The 15514-nt window shown below is 38.9% G+C and overlaps 1 protein-coding gene across 3 annotated transcripts in view; it reads left to right on the forward strand.

The window, feature by feature from the left end:
* Positions 1 to 15514, forward strand: part of LOC145981571 (aquaporin AQPAn.G-like) — a 138283-nt gene that overhangs the window by 85665 nt on the left and 37104 nt on the right. The window contains exon 1 of one of the 3 annotated variants that reach the window (XM_083114925.1): positions 6048 to 6195. The exons of the other annotated variants lie outside the window; for them this stretch is intronic. Coding sequence (XP_082971051.1) covers positions 6183 to 6195 — 13 coding nt within the window. The 5' untranslated portion in view covers positions 6048 to 6182. Of the gene's footprint in view, positions 1 to 6047; positions 6196 to 15514 lie in introns of those variants that run through there. 3 annotated transcript variants of the gene reach the window in all.

A 15514-nucleotide genomic window follows, 5' to 3' on the forward strand; every position in this document is an offset into this window, starting at 1 on the left:
TCCTAATATAAGCAGGGTTTAAGGGGGCAGTCACTTTTCTACGGGGAATTTCTACCCCCTCCTAATATAAGCTGGATATAAGGGGGCAGTCACTTTTCTACGGGGAAATTATACCCCCTCCTAATATAAGCAGGATTTAAGGGGGCAGTCACTTTTCTACGGGGAATTTCTACCCCCTCCTAATATAAGCAGGATATAAGGGGGCAGTCACTTTTCTACGGGGAAATTGTACCCCCTTCTCATATTAGCAGGATTTAAAAGGGCAGTCACTTTTCTACGGCGAAATTACACCCCCTCCTAATATAAGCAGGATTTAAAGGGGCAGTCACTTTTCTACGGGGAAATTGTACCCCCTCCTAATATAAGCAGGGTTTAAGGGGGCAGTCACTTTTCTACGGGGAATTTGTACCCCCTCCTAATATAAGCTGGATATAAGGGGGCAGTCACTTTTCTACGGAGAAATTGTACCCCCTTCTCATATTAGCAGGATTTAATAGGGCAGTCACTTTTCTACGGGGAAATTATACCCCCTCCTAATATAAGCATGATTTTAACGGGCAGTCACTTTTCTACGGGGAAATTATACCCCCTCCTAATATAAGCAGGATTTAAGGGGGCAGTCACTTTTCTACGGGGAAATTGTACCCCCTCCTAATATAAGCAGGATTTAATTGGGCAGACACTTTTCTACGGGGATTTTGTACCCCCTCTTTTAAGTTGGAATTGACAGGCAGTCATTTTTCTACGGGGATATTTTACCCCCTGCTTAATTGACGGGAACTGAAAAGGGCAGTCATTTTTCTCTGTAGAAAATTGACTGTACAGTCATTTTTCTACGGAGTCCAAATTCCCCGTCACGAAAACGGGGAATTTGGACTGCGTAGAAAATTGACTGTACAGTCACTTTTCTACGGAGTCCAAATTCCCCGTTACACCGGCCACGCAGGGACAACTCAAAAGCTCCACAGAACTTGACGCAGTCTATAATTTTTGACAAGACGTTACGATTTTTTTCAACTTGTTCGTTATGCGATTCTAGATAAACGTGCCTTAACTGCGTTGCTATGTTGACAGTTCCGAGAGAGACAAAATTTAACTCATTATTCATGTGCTTATTGCTTTCACTATGCTTTCTCATATATTCACATAAATGTCCTAGATCTTTTACCCCTCCTTTAGACCACGAATCATTACTTCCAAAAAGTATGCAAGGAAAACAGAATAATGCATTTCGAATTTGACACCCACAAAGCCATGGTTCACTATATTACAGTTTTCTATCAAATCGCCTTTTATGCGTAGCGTTCTTACCTTCCTTTGCATTTTGCGATAGATCCAAATCTGGCAACGGCCGTCCTAGCGCTTTTATTTCCAACTTTTCTTCAAGTGTTCTTGAAGAGAAAATCGCTGCAACAAAGAATCCACCGAATTCATGGTACACTAACACACACACACACACACACTCACTTTCACTTCTAACAACAACAAAAAGCTAATCCTTCACAACAATGACGACCACTTCACGCGCCATGCGATTTTAACACAATGAACCGCCCGGAAAATTTTCGGATCTGGAAGCCGGGGAAAAATGACGTACTCTGTAAGTTTGTTTCTTGACTATTGAAGTGCTATATAAACACAAGGAAATATCTAGCATTTAAAAACAGGCAATTTAGATAAAATATAAAATTAGAATTTCCTAAACATAAATTACGTAGCAGAATCCACTTTCGGAAGCAAAAAAGGCACGGACTATAGTTTTAGAGTTGCAATCTTTACAACTTACCACCGAAATAGATTAAAGGCTAAGGGGTAGTGTCAATTCGTTTTCCAACTTTTTTGCAGGTGCTGCTAATGTATACGGCTGAGTCCTCCTGCAGCACGCTAGCAGACGATTTTTCTCGAGCCGGGACCCTATCCCCCGTACAAATCGAGGAGTGGGGGTGTACAGTATTCATGCGCGGAGGGATGAAAAAGGGGCGAAAACGTGCTGTTGAGATTTTAGCACGGTACGCTATTCCTTATAGCCAGCGTGAGGGAAATACGTGGCGCCGCGCCGCTGGTAAATGTTGAGGCTCTTAACATGAGAAGTTTAATTTCACTTTGGGGCTTCATTAAACTTCTTGCATCTGTGAGATTTGCTTTTTTCTTCTTTTCATTTTAACAAATTTAGCAACGTGCTATAGCACGGTAGCACGTATTAAGCAGCCGCCACTGACTATACTATACCTCACAATAAGTAGGCCTGGTCCAGCGGGATCCATGAGTATTACCGTGCAAATTGTCCATCACCATGTTCGTGCAGTTTATTTGACCCAATAAGAGCTTCAAGAATTAAAGGAAAACTCAAAAGAAGGTGTTGACAACTTCTGCACCAGCATACATAAAGATTCATCGCTTAAAAACACATAGGATGTAAGATAAAAATTAATGAAAATAATCATGGACAATTTGCCGAACAATACTAGTGGATCCCACTGTACAGAGCCGAAACGAGGACAAGTGTTTGAAGTGCACGAAAATTTTCCAAAATAGAATTTATATCCTATTTGTTGATGGAAAGAGTAGCGGTAGTTATTTAGCACAGCGCGCTACGGCGCGAGTGATCCCGGGTTCGAATCCTGGCCTGCGTGTTCTTTCTGAACGTCCCTTCATCAGTTGCATTATATTATCATTCATCACTCATCGTTATTCACAATTAGCCAAAACTGGCAGAAATGTGAAATAAAATAAATAATTTCAATCAAGTAGATACCTATATATATATATATGTGAATTTCCTATTTATATTATTTATAATAACTAATTAAACATACTTGGTGATGAAATCGTACAACGTATCGAAATTTGCATAAAGATTAAATACACTATTACATAATTTTGACATCTAAGCACATCATGCTCAAATTGGCCAGATAATAATAATCTCTAACCCAGAATACTTCTTTTTTGTCCGAACACAGATTATTCACTCCTTTTCTTCAACATCATCTTCTCGAACTTTTATTATGTGAGGTATAACCCTGACATTAACTTCAACATCCTTGATGTTTTAACGTTAGAGGAGTTAGCAACACTGCGGTCTGCAAAGAGACCCGAAACTGTTTGCTCAATATGAAGTTGCACTGCACAGAATATAAAGACAGCTGCACATTCCAGATTCCCAGCACGTTTACAAAATCACTTATTTACGTACACGGTAGCAGGTTTCCTGTTGCATCCTCTTCCGTTTGGAAGTTAAGAAAGGAATTTTTCGAATGATGCACGAAATAGCATTACAGACAATGGACCTTGAACTTCGTGGACTGATGTCGTAAGCTTTCAAGCCTCGCAATTGGGAGTTCGGGTTTAAATTATCTTCACAGTATTTTAGGGATTATGTTTAGGGAGCAGGTTGGTAAGAAGGCGACACGAGATTTTCAAGTGTCTCGTTCAAACCTGTCTTCAGAGGTTTCGCCACCTGGCGGGAAGTAAAATAATCACAGAGAGAATGATAAATATGAAGAGAAAAAGATTGAGGGATACAAATTTAAACAAAAAGAGAGAGAGAGATTAATAAAACACAGGAGGAAGGAAAGATTGAACGAAAGGCAGAAACGAAGAGGGAAGAAGAAAATGAATAAGGAAAGATTAAATGCAAGGGAAAGAGAAACACAAAAATAACGAAACAAAAATCATATTAAGAAAGAAATAGAGGAATAGAGAGAAATAGACGAGAGAGAAGGGTGGAGGGTCCCCAAACAAAATTCCTTGCTTACGCCACTACTCCAATTAATACAAAAACTTATATATATATATATATATATATATATATTAAATTGACTAATAACATAAGTTATTCCATGTTAAGCAGTGCATAACACCTGAAAATCTGCAATATTCAAATCACAATTCTTTCTTTATTTCTATTCGGGTTACCATACATCGCTTTTCTACCCAACTTTGGTTAATCGCGACGGTGAGGATGAATAGTAATGAACTGATGAACTGGATGATGATACAAATACAATGTCTTAAACAGGGTTTGAACCTGGGACCTCTGCTCTCGTAACAAGGAGGCTGGCTAAATAGTAATGTTATCCATGAACACACAAACACAGGCATTTCTTGCGCACGCCTTTGTCACTAATTTTATCTTCCTTTTTTTCATATCTCTAACTATCGGCCCTCTTTCTCCTCTTTCTCGAGCTTATTTTTTACAGTATAGATGTCGCCTCCTTATTTTTGTGCATCTTTTAGCTGCTTCGCTCGAAATCTTCTTGTATTTTTTCTTCGTTGCTTTTCATTATATTCAGGCAAATCGCGACAATGAGTATAAGGACGCGAATGCCAAGCAAAGCGTCTGGAATCTTCAGTGGCGAGTGAAGAACTACGGGATTCACTACTAAGACATTTACAAAATCATTTTAAAACTTCTTCAAGCTGTAATAGATTTCTGATATGATTGACACGTAAGAAACTGAGGTTCACGTGAATGACGTTTATCAAATGGGCTGAGAATTTAATTCGTCACTGGAATATTTTCTCATCTTGTTCTACTTACATAAAAAAAATGTCTGAATCTTCGTAGAAGTGAGATAAAGCTTCATACACAGAGAAAAAGTATTCCAAATTATCATTATTCAAGCAAATGACTGATATGTTCAGAATAAGAAGAAAAAGTAACAAAGTTTATATTCTGTGGTTATCATTACTAGAGAGTTTGTTATATGGATAGGATAAGAATGTAGTGTACAAAGACATTTAAGTTTGTGAGAGATTATGTACAAGTTAACATAATGAAGTAGGTGTTGTCATCAGAGTTGTACGTAGCAGTGATGAATTAGGTGGGTGGCCCTGGGGGGAATCCCCCAAGGAAATTATAAAGTTTCCACCGAAAATTTCAGTAACCTGGAAGAGCATTCGGACAATAACTAAGAAATAAGAACTGATTTCGTCCTCTCTATAATTTTTTTAAAAAAAAAATATCGTCCGTTTTGATAACTGCTAAATTAAGAAATAGGATGAATCAGGATAGGATTCAAGCTTGTGTGAAGGTGTTAACTGCTGAGGGGGACGAGGTACCCACAAAATGTTTAATTCTTATATACTTAATTAAATTTCATTACACGTAATTTAATTTAATTAGGGCCAATTTAAAAATTTTAGAAATATTTTATTGGTATTGAAATTTGATGACATTTCCCTCTCGAGATGTTTCATGCCCCCCTTTACCCTCAGAGGAAAATGGCTGGATTCATCACTTGTACGTAGGGATTTTTATTTCAACGATGGTACGGTAAATCTGAACAATAGAGAACAGGATGGCTTAAACCACTACCTGAATTTATACTTTGAAATTTCTGTAACAGTTGATTGGAGCTGTGGTTATGGTGTCCAGACGAGACTTTGCCTGTGTGAGAATGTTTCATACAGAGTTGTAAACACCTTAAAACATGTATGTATCGATATCATCATCCATATTGCACTTCCTATGCTTTTTGCATAAGCCAAGGGTTCTATATATCTTACTCAGAAGTTTTCTCACTCCATAAGCCTGTCATTGCCCTTATTTGATCACAAGATGTATCAATAGGATTCTACCGACCAAACTTGCTACATCATGCTGTAAGAAAAAAAGAAGAAATATATAAGGTGTTAAAATTTTTGTCGATTCCCGACAGAAGAAATACATGCCAGTGGCAACCCTGAGTCTGTGCCGCATGGCTGCATATGTAGCGTTGGAACGAGACTTCGTCACTGACAAAAGTTGTTCGTCATGCTGTGAACATTTGTTCGACAACACCCTGTATATATGGAAGAATTTCAAGAGAGAACAAACGAATAGACACAGATAAACAATTAGTTCATGCTCCAGTTTCCAAAACAGCATTAGACTGAAAATTGACTCCTAACCTAGTTGATTATAGTCACAAGTAGGGGAGGTCAGTTACATAAAATCCCTCCCAGGAAATATGAAGGAAAAAAACAATCGTAGACTTAGTGATAATAGATGAACTGGCACCATTGTGAAGTGTGTGTGCTGAGTAAAGGTGGCATCTGTCGAGCGTCTGCATCAGTGTGTGCGCAGATGCTCCTCTGTTCGGACGCAACTAACACCCTCTTGCGGCGAGGTCTTGAAACATCGACAGCACCAGAGTTATCCCCTGCGTACAGAAGAAAGACCGACTCAGTCGTGAAGCATGGGAAAAGATGGTGAGTGTTGTCATTTAACTTCGCGTCGTGTTTCTGCTTCTTCAGCTTAATCGCGACGATGAAAATGAACCATAAACTTATGTTCTGTTGTAAGGGCCTCCCATATGGCGTAATGGTAATTTCGTCGCCTTGTAATCAAGGGGTCCGGGATTCGATACCCGCTGGAAGCACACAGTGGTTCGGATCTTTCTTTAAACTGTAGGTCCAGTCCCGGTTAGCCTATCTGTGCATAAATTGGGCCTGAAACAAAAATTGAACCTTGCTGCGAAACGATATATTTGAAGCAACCAATTCAGTTTTTTACATTAGTGAGGGGGTGTTAGTTCCTACTTAAGCAAGTGTTGTGTTATTTTCCTTTTTTACTAACGACAATGTAAAAATCAAAATTAATTATCATTAAATTATAATTAACCTCATATGCATAAAAAGTGGAATATTGACGCATAAGAGAGTTACAAGTAATTCACAATTTACTTCGATACGATAATATAAAGAAAAGTAAGAACAAACTTACTGTAAATCAGATTACTTATTTCCAGCAGTAACTCAGTCACAGTTACTGTGTTATCTTACTGAGGAAGTAACAGTAACTTAGCATAAGGGGATCTAGAATTTCTTTTCTAGGATGGGCATAGAATATGCTGCAATGCAATCCTACAAGATGTAACATTGCGAATATATCGTTCAGAATTTTTGGATATTAAACACAGCCTCAAACACACACACAATGTTCACACCAATGAATCCTTTTAGTTTGGTCACCTAAACTGTACCTTCAAAGTGGAATCAGAACCACTGTACAATGTACAGTGATCGTCAATAGAAATGGGACACCTATATCCTGAAATACACGCTTCCCGCAAAGCGTTATGTGTGTTGCCTACCCCTACAACATAAGTGGATTTTGATAGTAAATTTTTAATGGCAGCTGCTAATAACGCTGCAGGGAAGCACGTATTTCAGGATATAGGTGTCCCATTTCTATTGCCGGTGACTGTACCTCCCTCAGGAAACGAACCCAGGACCATTTGATTATAAGGTGATAGCATTAATGGACTTTTGTGAAACAGAAACGTTTCTACGTTATTGCTATCTACAATGATTCCAGAGCTGGATAATTCATTTCCTCAGGAAAAATGATCACGAACATCGGAAATATTTGACTTAGAATGCTTTAGGCACCGCTTTCTGATGTCATTTTATTGAAGTGTCTGGTAAATATAGTCCCAATTAATACTATATTTGCCCTAAACTTTGTTTTTTCTATTTTACTACTTGGAAAAAGACTGCCAGAACATATTTGTACTTTGGAATACATTTTATAATATTGTGTCACCCTCTTGGGAGGGGCATGTGCCCCCGTGCCCCTCCCGCTAAATCCGTCAAAACGTAGTATCTCTTATCAACTACAACCTTATCTTGGTTAGATTGATGGAATATACAAAGAAAGGACAGTTTGAATCAATAATAATATCTTCTTTTCATGATAATGTCTCGTTTCTGATCTATTGGAACCTTCTCCCTTTGAGAGATTGGCACATTGATCAATTATTTAATTTTGTACACCCCTGATCAATAGTTTAGCTACAATGGCTTCTGGGGAAATATTATTTCTTCATTTTAGAGTATTAATATATAAAGTATGTTAGTCCATAGCCCGCTCGCTATACGGTTAGTCTTTTTAAGTCATATAATCATCGATAGAGGGCATTAACTTTTATCTGCTTGAAAGAGCCTCAAAATATGCATCTGGAAACATTGCAATATGGACTTGAAAATATTATGTTGCACTTCAATACTCCAAAATATGTGTCTGACTTATGCTTACAATTACACTGCAATAACGAGAAAAATTTTCAGAAAGGATTCAAATGTTGCAGGAACATTTGCAAATAATTTGGAATTATTCGTTCCTAATTCTCATAAGTATACATCTATGAGTATTCATGTTGGGTTGATGGATAGAAATGAAGTTCTTGCGAATAATTTAGCCCTAACGTCAGTTTAGTAACGATATGTTTGACGACCGAAGTGGCAGGCAACACAAATGACAAGTGACGCGTGTCATTTGATGATTTTTAACCAATCCTATGCAGTCTTGTGTGGCCTGTAATGCCGCTACGGTGTGAAACCTTGCTGCTGATTGGCTAGTTCGTAAATTACATGTGTCGCGCGTGTCTGCGCTGTGAAATCTCCTTAGGGAGCTTTCGGATCGAAGCGACAAGCAATAAGCGACACTTGTCACTTGGAAACCAACCCTCAGAAATAAGTGCAGCTTTTCGTACCGAAGCGACACGACAAGCTGTACGTATCGCTTGTACTGGGCCGTTTTCTCAATAGCGTGAATCGTGTCGCCTCGGTCTGTTGGTGTCGCAATGAAGCTTTACAGACTGGATGTCGCTTGTCAATTCGGCCTGAAATTGTCGTAGTTAAGGCTCTTTGCATACAGCATGAATGAAATCTACAGACGGAGACTTTTGCGTCTGGTGCAACAATACATTGATTCTTGCATCGTCTGCATCGGATTCGACTGTCCCCACCCTCCATTGTTTGAGACAATTGTTTATCCATACCGAAAATATTAATTTTGTCTCAAGTATGCCTACTCCTACGAGAAATATTTGTTTCTTAACTAACAAAGCTCCCTTATTACACCACACATAGAATCGTAAATGCATTAATACTTCTGCATAGAACGTACTATTACATTTCATCATTCGGTACCTTGAAAATCTAATTATTTGTAGGGGTATAAGGGATGACTATTTTTAAAGACACCAAAATGCAACCTCAGTTTCACACAGTAGAACCTGGACTGCATATTACAAACCAACGAGAGAGTGGGGACTGGATTCCCGACCAGTACAATTCTCTGTGGGGGTCTGTTTTGTGTGCTGTTCATTTGTTTTGCGATTGTACTTTCATAATTTTCATCTTATTACAATTAATCTTCATCCTCGCGTTTAGCCAAAAGTGGCAGAAAAGCGAAGTAAAACCAAGTGTAAGTCGACGGAGCGCGCCCACCAGCTGCAACAATCACATTCAACGCACAGTGTTGCCACACTACTCTACGCCACCTTGTCCCTCCACGCACAAGCACCGTCCCACGGTCTCCACATTGAAGTTGCAAAATTTCGGCAACAGCGTGTCCGCAGTCATGTGACTGAGACTCCACGTGGAGTAGACGAGCAGAATGACAGCTGCGCCCATTGGCTGAAGGCTGAGTGTCATTGGACGAAAACAACTTGCCCGCTATTTATCCCCACCCACGTTTGTGGCGGCGGGTTTCTTTCTACTGCAGAAGGTTTAATCTGGCACAGTTCGCGCCAAAACGTAGATTTCCTTCTGCTAGCCGACTTCCCCGGGCGTCACGTGAGTGTTTTCAACCATTGGCATAAGCCTTGGAGACAGCACGTGCTCTGTCCTCTGCCTACCAGGGGTCGCCGCTGCCTTCGCGTTGCCACGTTGTCAAGGACATGAATGTTCTGGTGGTGGAGACTGGAGACATCTGTGCTTGCACCCGAAAATGACCGTTCGCAGCCAGAGCTGTCGCCATGTTTGCTCGCTTGCGCCGAAATCAGTGGCAACAACGTCCTGCACACGACGGAGAAGGTTTTGGCGGGAACCGTGCCAGGTTAAACCTTTTGCAGTATAGTTCTTCGACGTAAACGCGTGGACTATAACTCAATCAATCTTATTGTTATTAGTTCATAGGTGTGTTTCACCTACGTCACAAACTGTTGAATTATGGCTTCGAGCAGCCATGATTGAGGCCAGTTCTTGCAAGCTGATTGATTAAGTCCACTTTATGCACAGTAAGGGTAATCGGGACTGGACCTACATTTTAAAGTGGGACCCGAACCATGTGCCTCCACCTGGAATCGAACCCGGAACCTCTTGATTACAAGGCAACGACGCTACCACTATGCCATCGGGAGGCCGTGTTCTTGTAAGCATGCAGAATTCAAGTTAAAACAAACGTGCAGTTGGTGGATATTTCTTTGCAAACCATAAAAGTATCCGCAAGCGTGGCGGTTGTGCGCATCCTGACGTCACATGAAAAAACCCACCTGTATTTAATAATAAGGCTATTTAGTAATGCATTCTCTCTCAGCTGGGATAACATTAGTCAAGAATATATACAAAGCTACTCGAAATACCTTGCTAATGTATTTCAATTCAATCTATAAAATTCTACATTGGCGTAACGAAGAGTTTATTTTTGGTAGGGCTAAGTTGAACGGTTTACATGCATAGTTTATTTACTTATATATAAGAACAACAATTCCAAGATTCATTATTAACTACAAAACATCGTTGGGGATAAGTAATCAATTAAAAAAGACAAGACTTCATAAGCCTTCACTAGCGACATCTATGATGATGCGTCTAAGTACACTGTGCATTATATTTTTCGGTAGATCCGTTTTAGGTTGTGTGTATGTAGAATCTAAGGAAGGGAGAATAAATAGGACATTATTTCCATTCGTTAGTGCAGTCGATACAATAGATTAAGTACATGGATAGTAATTCAATCACGTGACCAATTTGTAATGAGTGCGAAGGCCAATCAAACATCGACCTTGAACTCAGCTAATTGTGTTGCAGCGTTCGTATAGAGAACCGAACTGCTGCGACCTCAATATTAAGCAAATGGAAATCGTGGCAGTGTTGCCAACTAGTGCGGGATTCAGCAGCACATAGGATGTTGTATTACTAGGACAAACTTTCACAGGGCGTGAAGGACCCATCGTGAACCACTTTTCTGCGCAACGCTTATCAGGCTCGTTTCCTCGAGCCCTCGAAAACAATGACGTCTTTACAGTAATAATATTAAATAAATGCCGTTTGTTGCATCACATGAAGAGTCTATTTATTTCATCTGAACTTTGATTGACAACAATCAATCTCTAATTGACAGTGTCTACGAAATTTAATGGATACTATTATGCATAGAATAACAATCATGCTGTTTCTATTTATTTTTACATTACATTCCTTCGTACAATGGCTGTTGTGTACAAATTAATTATAAATAAGCCAGATATGTCATTTTATCTCTTTAATAATTAGGGAAAGGATTTTAAGGTGCAAAATTGTGGTCGAGGAAGGAAAAAAGGTTCAGAAAATGTTTTCAAAAAGGTGTTGATAAAATGCCTTTATTGAACGGTATCTTTTGCTGCACGTTCTGTATGTAATGCGCGCGGACCGCAGAGAGAACTGTGGTTCTGCCGAATGGGTTTTGATGAAGTTTGTGTTTTCTTTCGCGGGTTTTGCTACATTATCTTGGGAACTGTTGGAGCTGCAATTATAATATTATACCATTTAATAGCTATCGTTCTGCTCTACAAATTGAGACAATAGGATGTTGAAGCACAAAAGGTGTTGAAGCATTAAAGAGAGGGTAAAAAGTTAATCAGTGTGCTAATCTGACGAATAGGTGTAAAAAGGTGCAACAAACTGTGTTCAATGTACTTGATTTCATGACTTAAAATACATATCTCAAACGATCGGTGAGAAAACAGCTATATTTTTGGAAAACCCGTTCCCTAATGATAATAATAAATACATTATTATTATTATTATTGTTATATGAGATGCTTGGTTAGCCCATTAGGTTAGGCCCTCTCCCGACATATATTACTAGATATGTGTTAGCTCGAAAAGTATAATTTTCAATCATCTTCGTACGCAACCACGCAGGCCTCATACACAGCTGCCACTGCTATTTCTGTTTAATCGATAGACAATTTTTATTTGTTCTCTGAGTTTGAGTCTTTTTGGTTTTAAGTCCAATTTATGCACAGAGAGGTTAATCGTGACTGGACCTACAGTTTAAAGTGGGATCTGAACATTTATGTGCCCGACCCTGTGGCCGAGTGGTTAGCACATCGCGCTGCGACGCCAAGGGTCCCGGGTTCGAATCCCGGTCGGGCTTTGTTGTTTGTGAATGTCCATTCATCAATTTCATCATTTCATCACTCATCCCCATCTTCGCAAATTAGCCAAGAGGCACAAAACGCGAAGTAAAATAAACTAAATCAATCAATCAATCAATCATGAACATTTATGTGCCTCCACCGCGTATCGAACCCGAGATTACAAGGCATGTGCCTACGGGGAGGCCCGATTTTTTATTTTATTTTTTTCGTCGTATTTTTACGATCTCGCAAAGAACACCGATGCGCAGGCCGGGATTCGAACCCGAGAATCCTAGCGTAGTGGCGCGATGTGCTAACCACTCCACCAGGGAAACTGTGCTGTACTTATGATCTACGTTCACATATTTCTTTTCATTAACACAACATTGCAGTTGCGGCAAATGATTCATGCCTCTTAATTTGAAAACCCGGGAAACTTTTGGATAATACAATTCTATATATTTGCTATATTCCTGTATATTAATACAAGAATATAGAAATAAGTAAGATAAATATTATATCTTTGCATCGAAATCTCCTCGAACCCTACCTTGCAAATAATGAATTGTTATTTCGATACAAATTCTATGATGGTAAAGAATGCAAACATTTAAGACCTGCCTTTTAGATTCCAGAGAAATGCTACTTTCCCGCACAGGTTGGCAACTATGAGTATCAATTAACATGCAGAGGAAATGCCAACGCAAACTACGTCGCTTAACGTCATCAAATTTACAGATTATGTAGCAATATTTGACCTCCATCACTGCAGCCTCTTCAAACTTTGGATTGCTTACGTAAATGAACTGTTTGCATTGCTAGCAGGGTTACAGAGATCTTGGGTAGAGCTATGTTTACGGCGCCGTGTTAGCAGTTTCAGTATAGTCCGAGAAGTTATGAACGAATTTAAATTAGTAACTAGTGTGAACCCACAAAAGCGATGAAAATAATATTGACAAATTTTCAAATTTATAAAGAAAAACGATTTTGTCCTTGCATACATGAATGGGTTTGTTGTGGAGATAAGCTCCGGAAGTCTGCAGTCTGCAATATTGGATTGTTTTAGTTTGATAACTATTGATGCAAGGGTACCAGGCGTTCCAAATCAGTCGGGACAGTCCAAATCTTTTAATCCTTTTTTCGAAACAGTTGTTTTTGGTAACTCCCCCCCGCCCCCCCTGGATTCGTTACTCACGCCCCTGGGTTTGAATCCTAGCCTGGGCATGGGTGTTCTTTGTGAGTGCGCACCTTCATCAATTCCAACCATCCCCATCGTCGCGGTTAGACAAACTTGTCAGAAAAGCGACGTAAAATAACCTAATTCAATCGAATCTTCTCTTTGTTAAACAGTTTCGGATCTGCCCCCCCTCAATTTTTTTTTAAAAAATGTTCATTTTTAATATATTTCTTTTTTACTGCCCAAATAAACTGCGCCAGTAGAGATTGTTACGTTGTTAGTGACGTAATACAGTTAAACTCCCTTTGCTCCTTTCGTCGCAGAGCATATAGACTCTAAGCTAGTGGAGCTTCCGAAGTTAGTTAATAAATACTTCAAAGAGCTTTCTTGAAAGAAACACAGCTAATGGCGTTAATTATGCTTTATTATGCCATTATTGTATGCGAGAATACGAGGCAATTAGTATGTAATAACATGTGCTCGTAGAGTTTGGAGAAAATTGTATTCTTACAGGATCTCCAGAAATTAAGCTCGCATAAAGAAACCGTCTAAAAGCCGAAGCAAGCTAATATCGTGCCTTTCGGAAAACAATTAGATGCATATTAAATCAGGTGATTTATGAAAATGAAAATTATGATCGTGTCAGAGCTCGTCCCCAATTTATTTTCTGGGAACTCGCTTGCAGTGATATTTATAGAACTTTTTAGTCTCGTGTCTGATTTGAACACATGAAACGAATTTCTAGAAATAACTGAAATGATCCGCAAAAATACAATTAGTTACATTTAATGTACTTGTCTACTGGAGGCGTCTGCCCCTACTCCCCTCCTGTGGTGTCGTCTCTGAGTACAAGGAGTAGGAGATCTAGGTTGGAAGACAATAGGCATAAGGTCAGTACAGGACGAGACTTGGTCGACTCGTTCTCGTAGAGAAAGTGTCGGCATAACTGGGTCTCCTCTTGAAATAATAAATAACGAAAAGATGTTAAAAATTCCTATTAAGACAAAATAAAAACACATGTTTTTAAAGCTTAAACAACACACAGATGATCCATCTATAAATAATAATCAGACAATTACTCATTTTGACGTGTAATAAGTAGTTTCAATGAAAGCGAAACTTTCATACACCTATGTTTTAATTTAGCAAAGCCTCGAACCGGACGGAACCTTTAAACAGCAAGTCTCAATCTAGATTCGATTCGACTGGTTTCTCGTTTCGAAAGAGAATCGAAGTTTGTCTCGTCTCGATATCATTTCTCATGTGAAAAGGGGCTTTTTATATTATACAAGGATAGAAAACACTTACTTTCTTAGTTTTGGCAGATGTTCACAGTATATATTCGGATTTACTGCAAGCCTAATTTCATGGCACTACAAATCTGATGTTTCAAACTGACCTTGAGGTCAACTGCAACTCCGAAATGGGCGACCTTGTTAACCCTTATATGTTTATATGAATCCATTTTACTACATGCAAATACGATGATATTATCTGAGCTTATGTAGATATTCCTTGGCACTTATTCAAGATTGAATTTTAATTTATTGCTTTCCTTATTGTAAACTACTGCATATTATATCAGTCTGTGACCTTGGACTGTCATTATTTTGAATAAGTGCTAGTGATATTTACTACATCAGCATACAAATGACATAGAGATTTTATTATTGTACTTTAAGTTCTAACTCAACTAGATTTTACCCTCTATACATATGTAAAGTTTCAAATTTTAGGGAACATACAGGTTGTAGGATCTCGCAGAATTGTACAAAACGACTGTCCAAGGATAATTCGATTCAAGTCATCATATATGATGGAAATTAATTGTATAAAACTGTTAAAATTGTAATATTCTTTAGATCGCAGATCACCACTTTTGTTTCTGTTGAATGTTCTGGACGGACCCACTTCATATATTCCACCTTGATTTGTTCAGCCGAAATGGTTGTCATTTAACAGTGGTACCAGATCATGCTCACGGTATTTCGCTCTGATGGAATGCAAGATAATACTACCACATATGTTTGTCTCGTGATATTATCAGGAAAAATCTAGTGAGTCCTTGATATTTAGTGCTCTTCAATTCGTACTCATCTGACGATATTCATATCAGTAGCGATATTAATCATCGCATCAGTGGTGACAAGAAGTGTCATCTGGCGACATAGTGTGTGGAATTCACGAAAACATCATTATCAGTCTACACTATTGTACTGCA

This window comes from Lepisma saccharinum, chromosome 29 (assembly GCF_977018435.1).
Source record: "Lepisma saccharinum chromosome 29, izLepSacc3.1, whole genome shotgun sequence".
Taxonomy (NCBI): Eukaryota; Metazoa; Arthropoda; class Insecta; order Zygentoma; family Lepismatidae; genus Lepisma; species Lepisma saccharinum.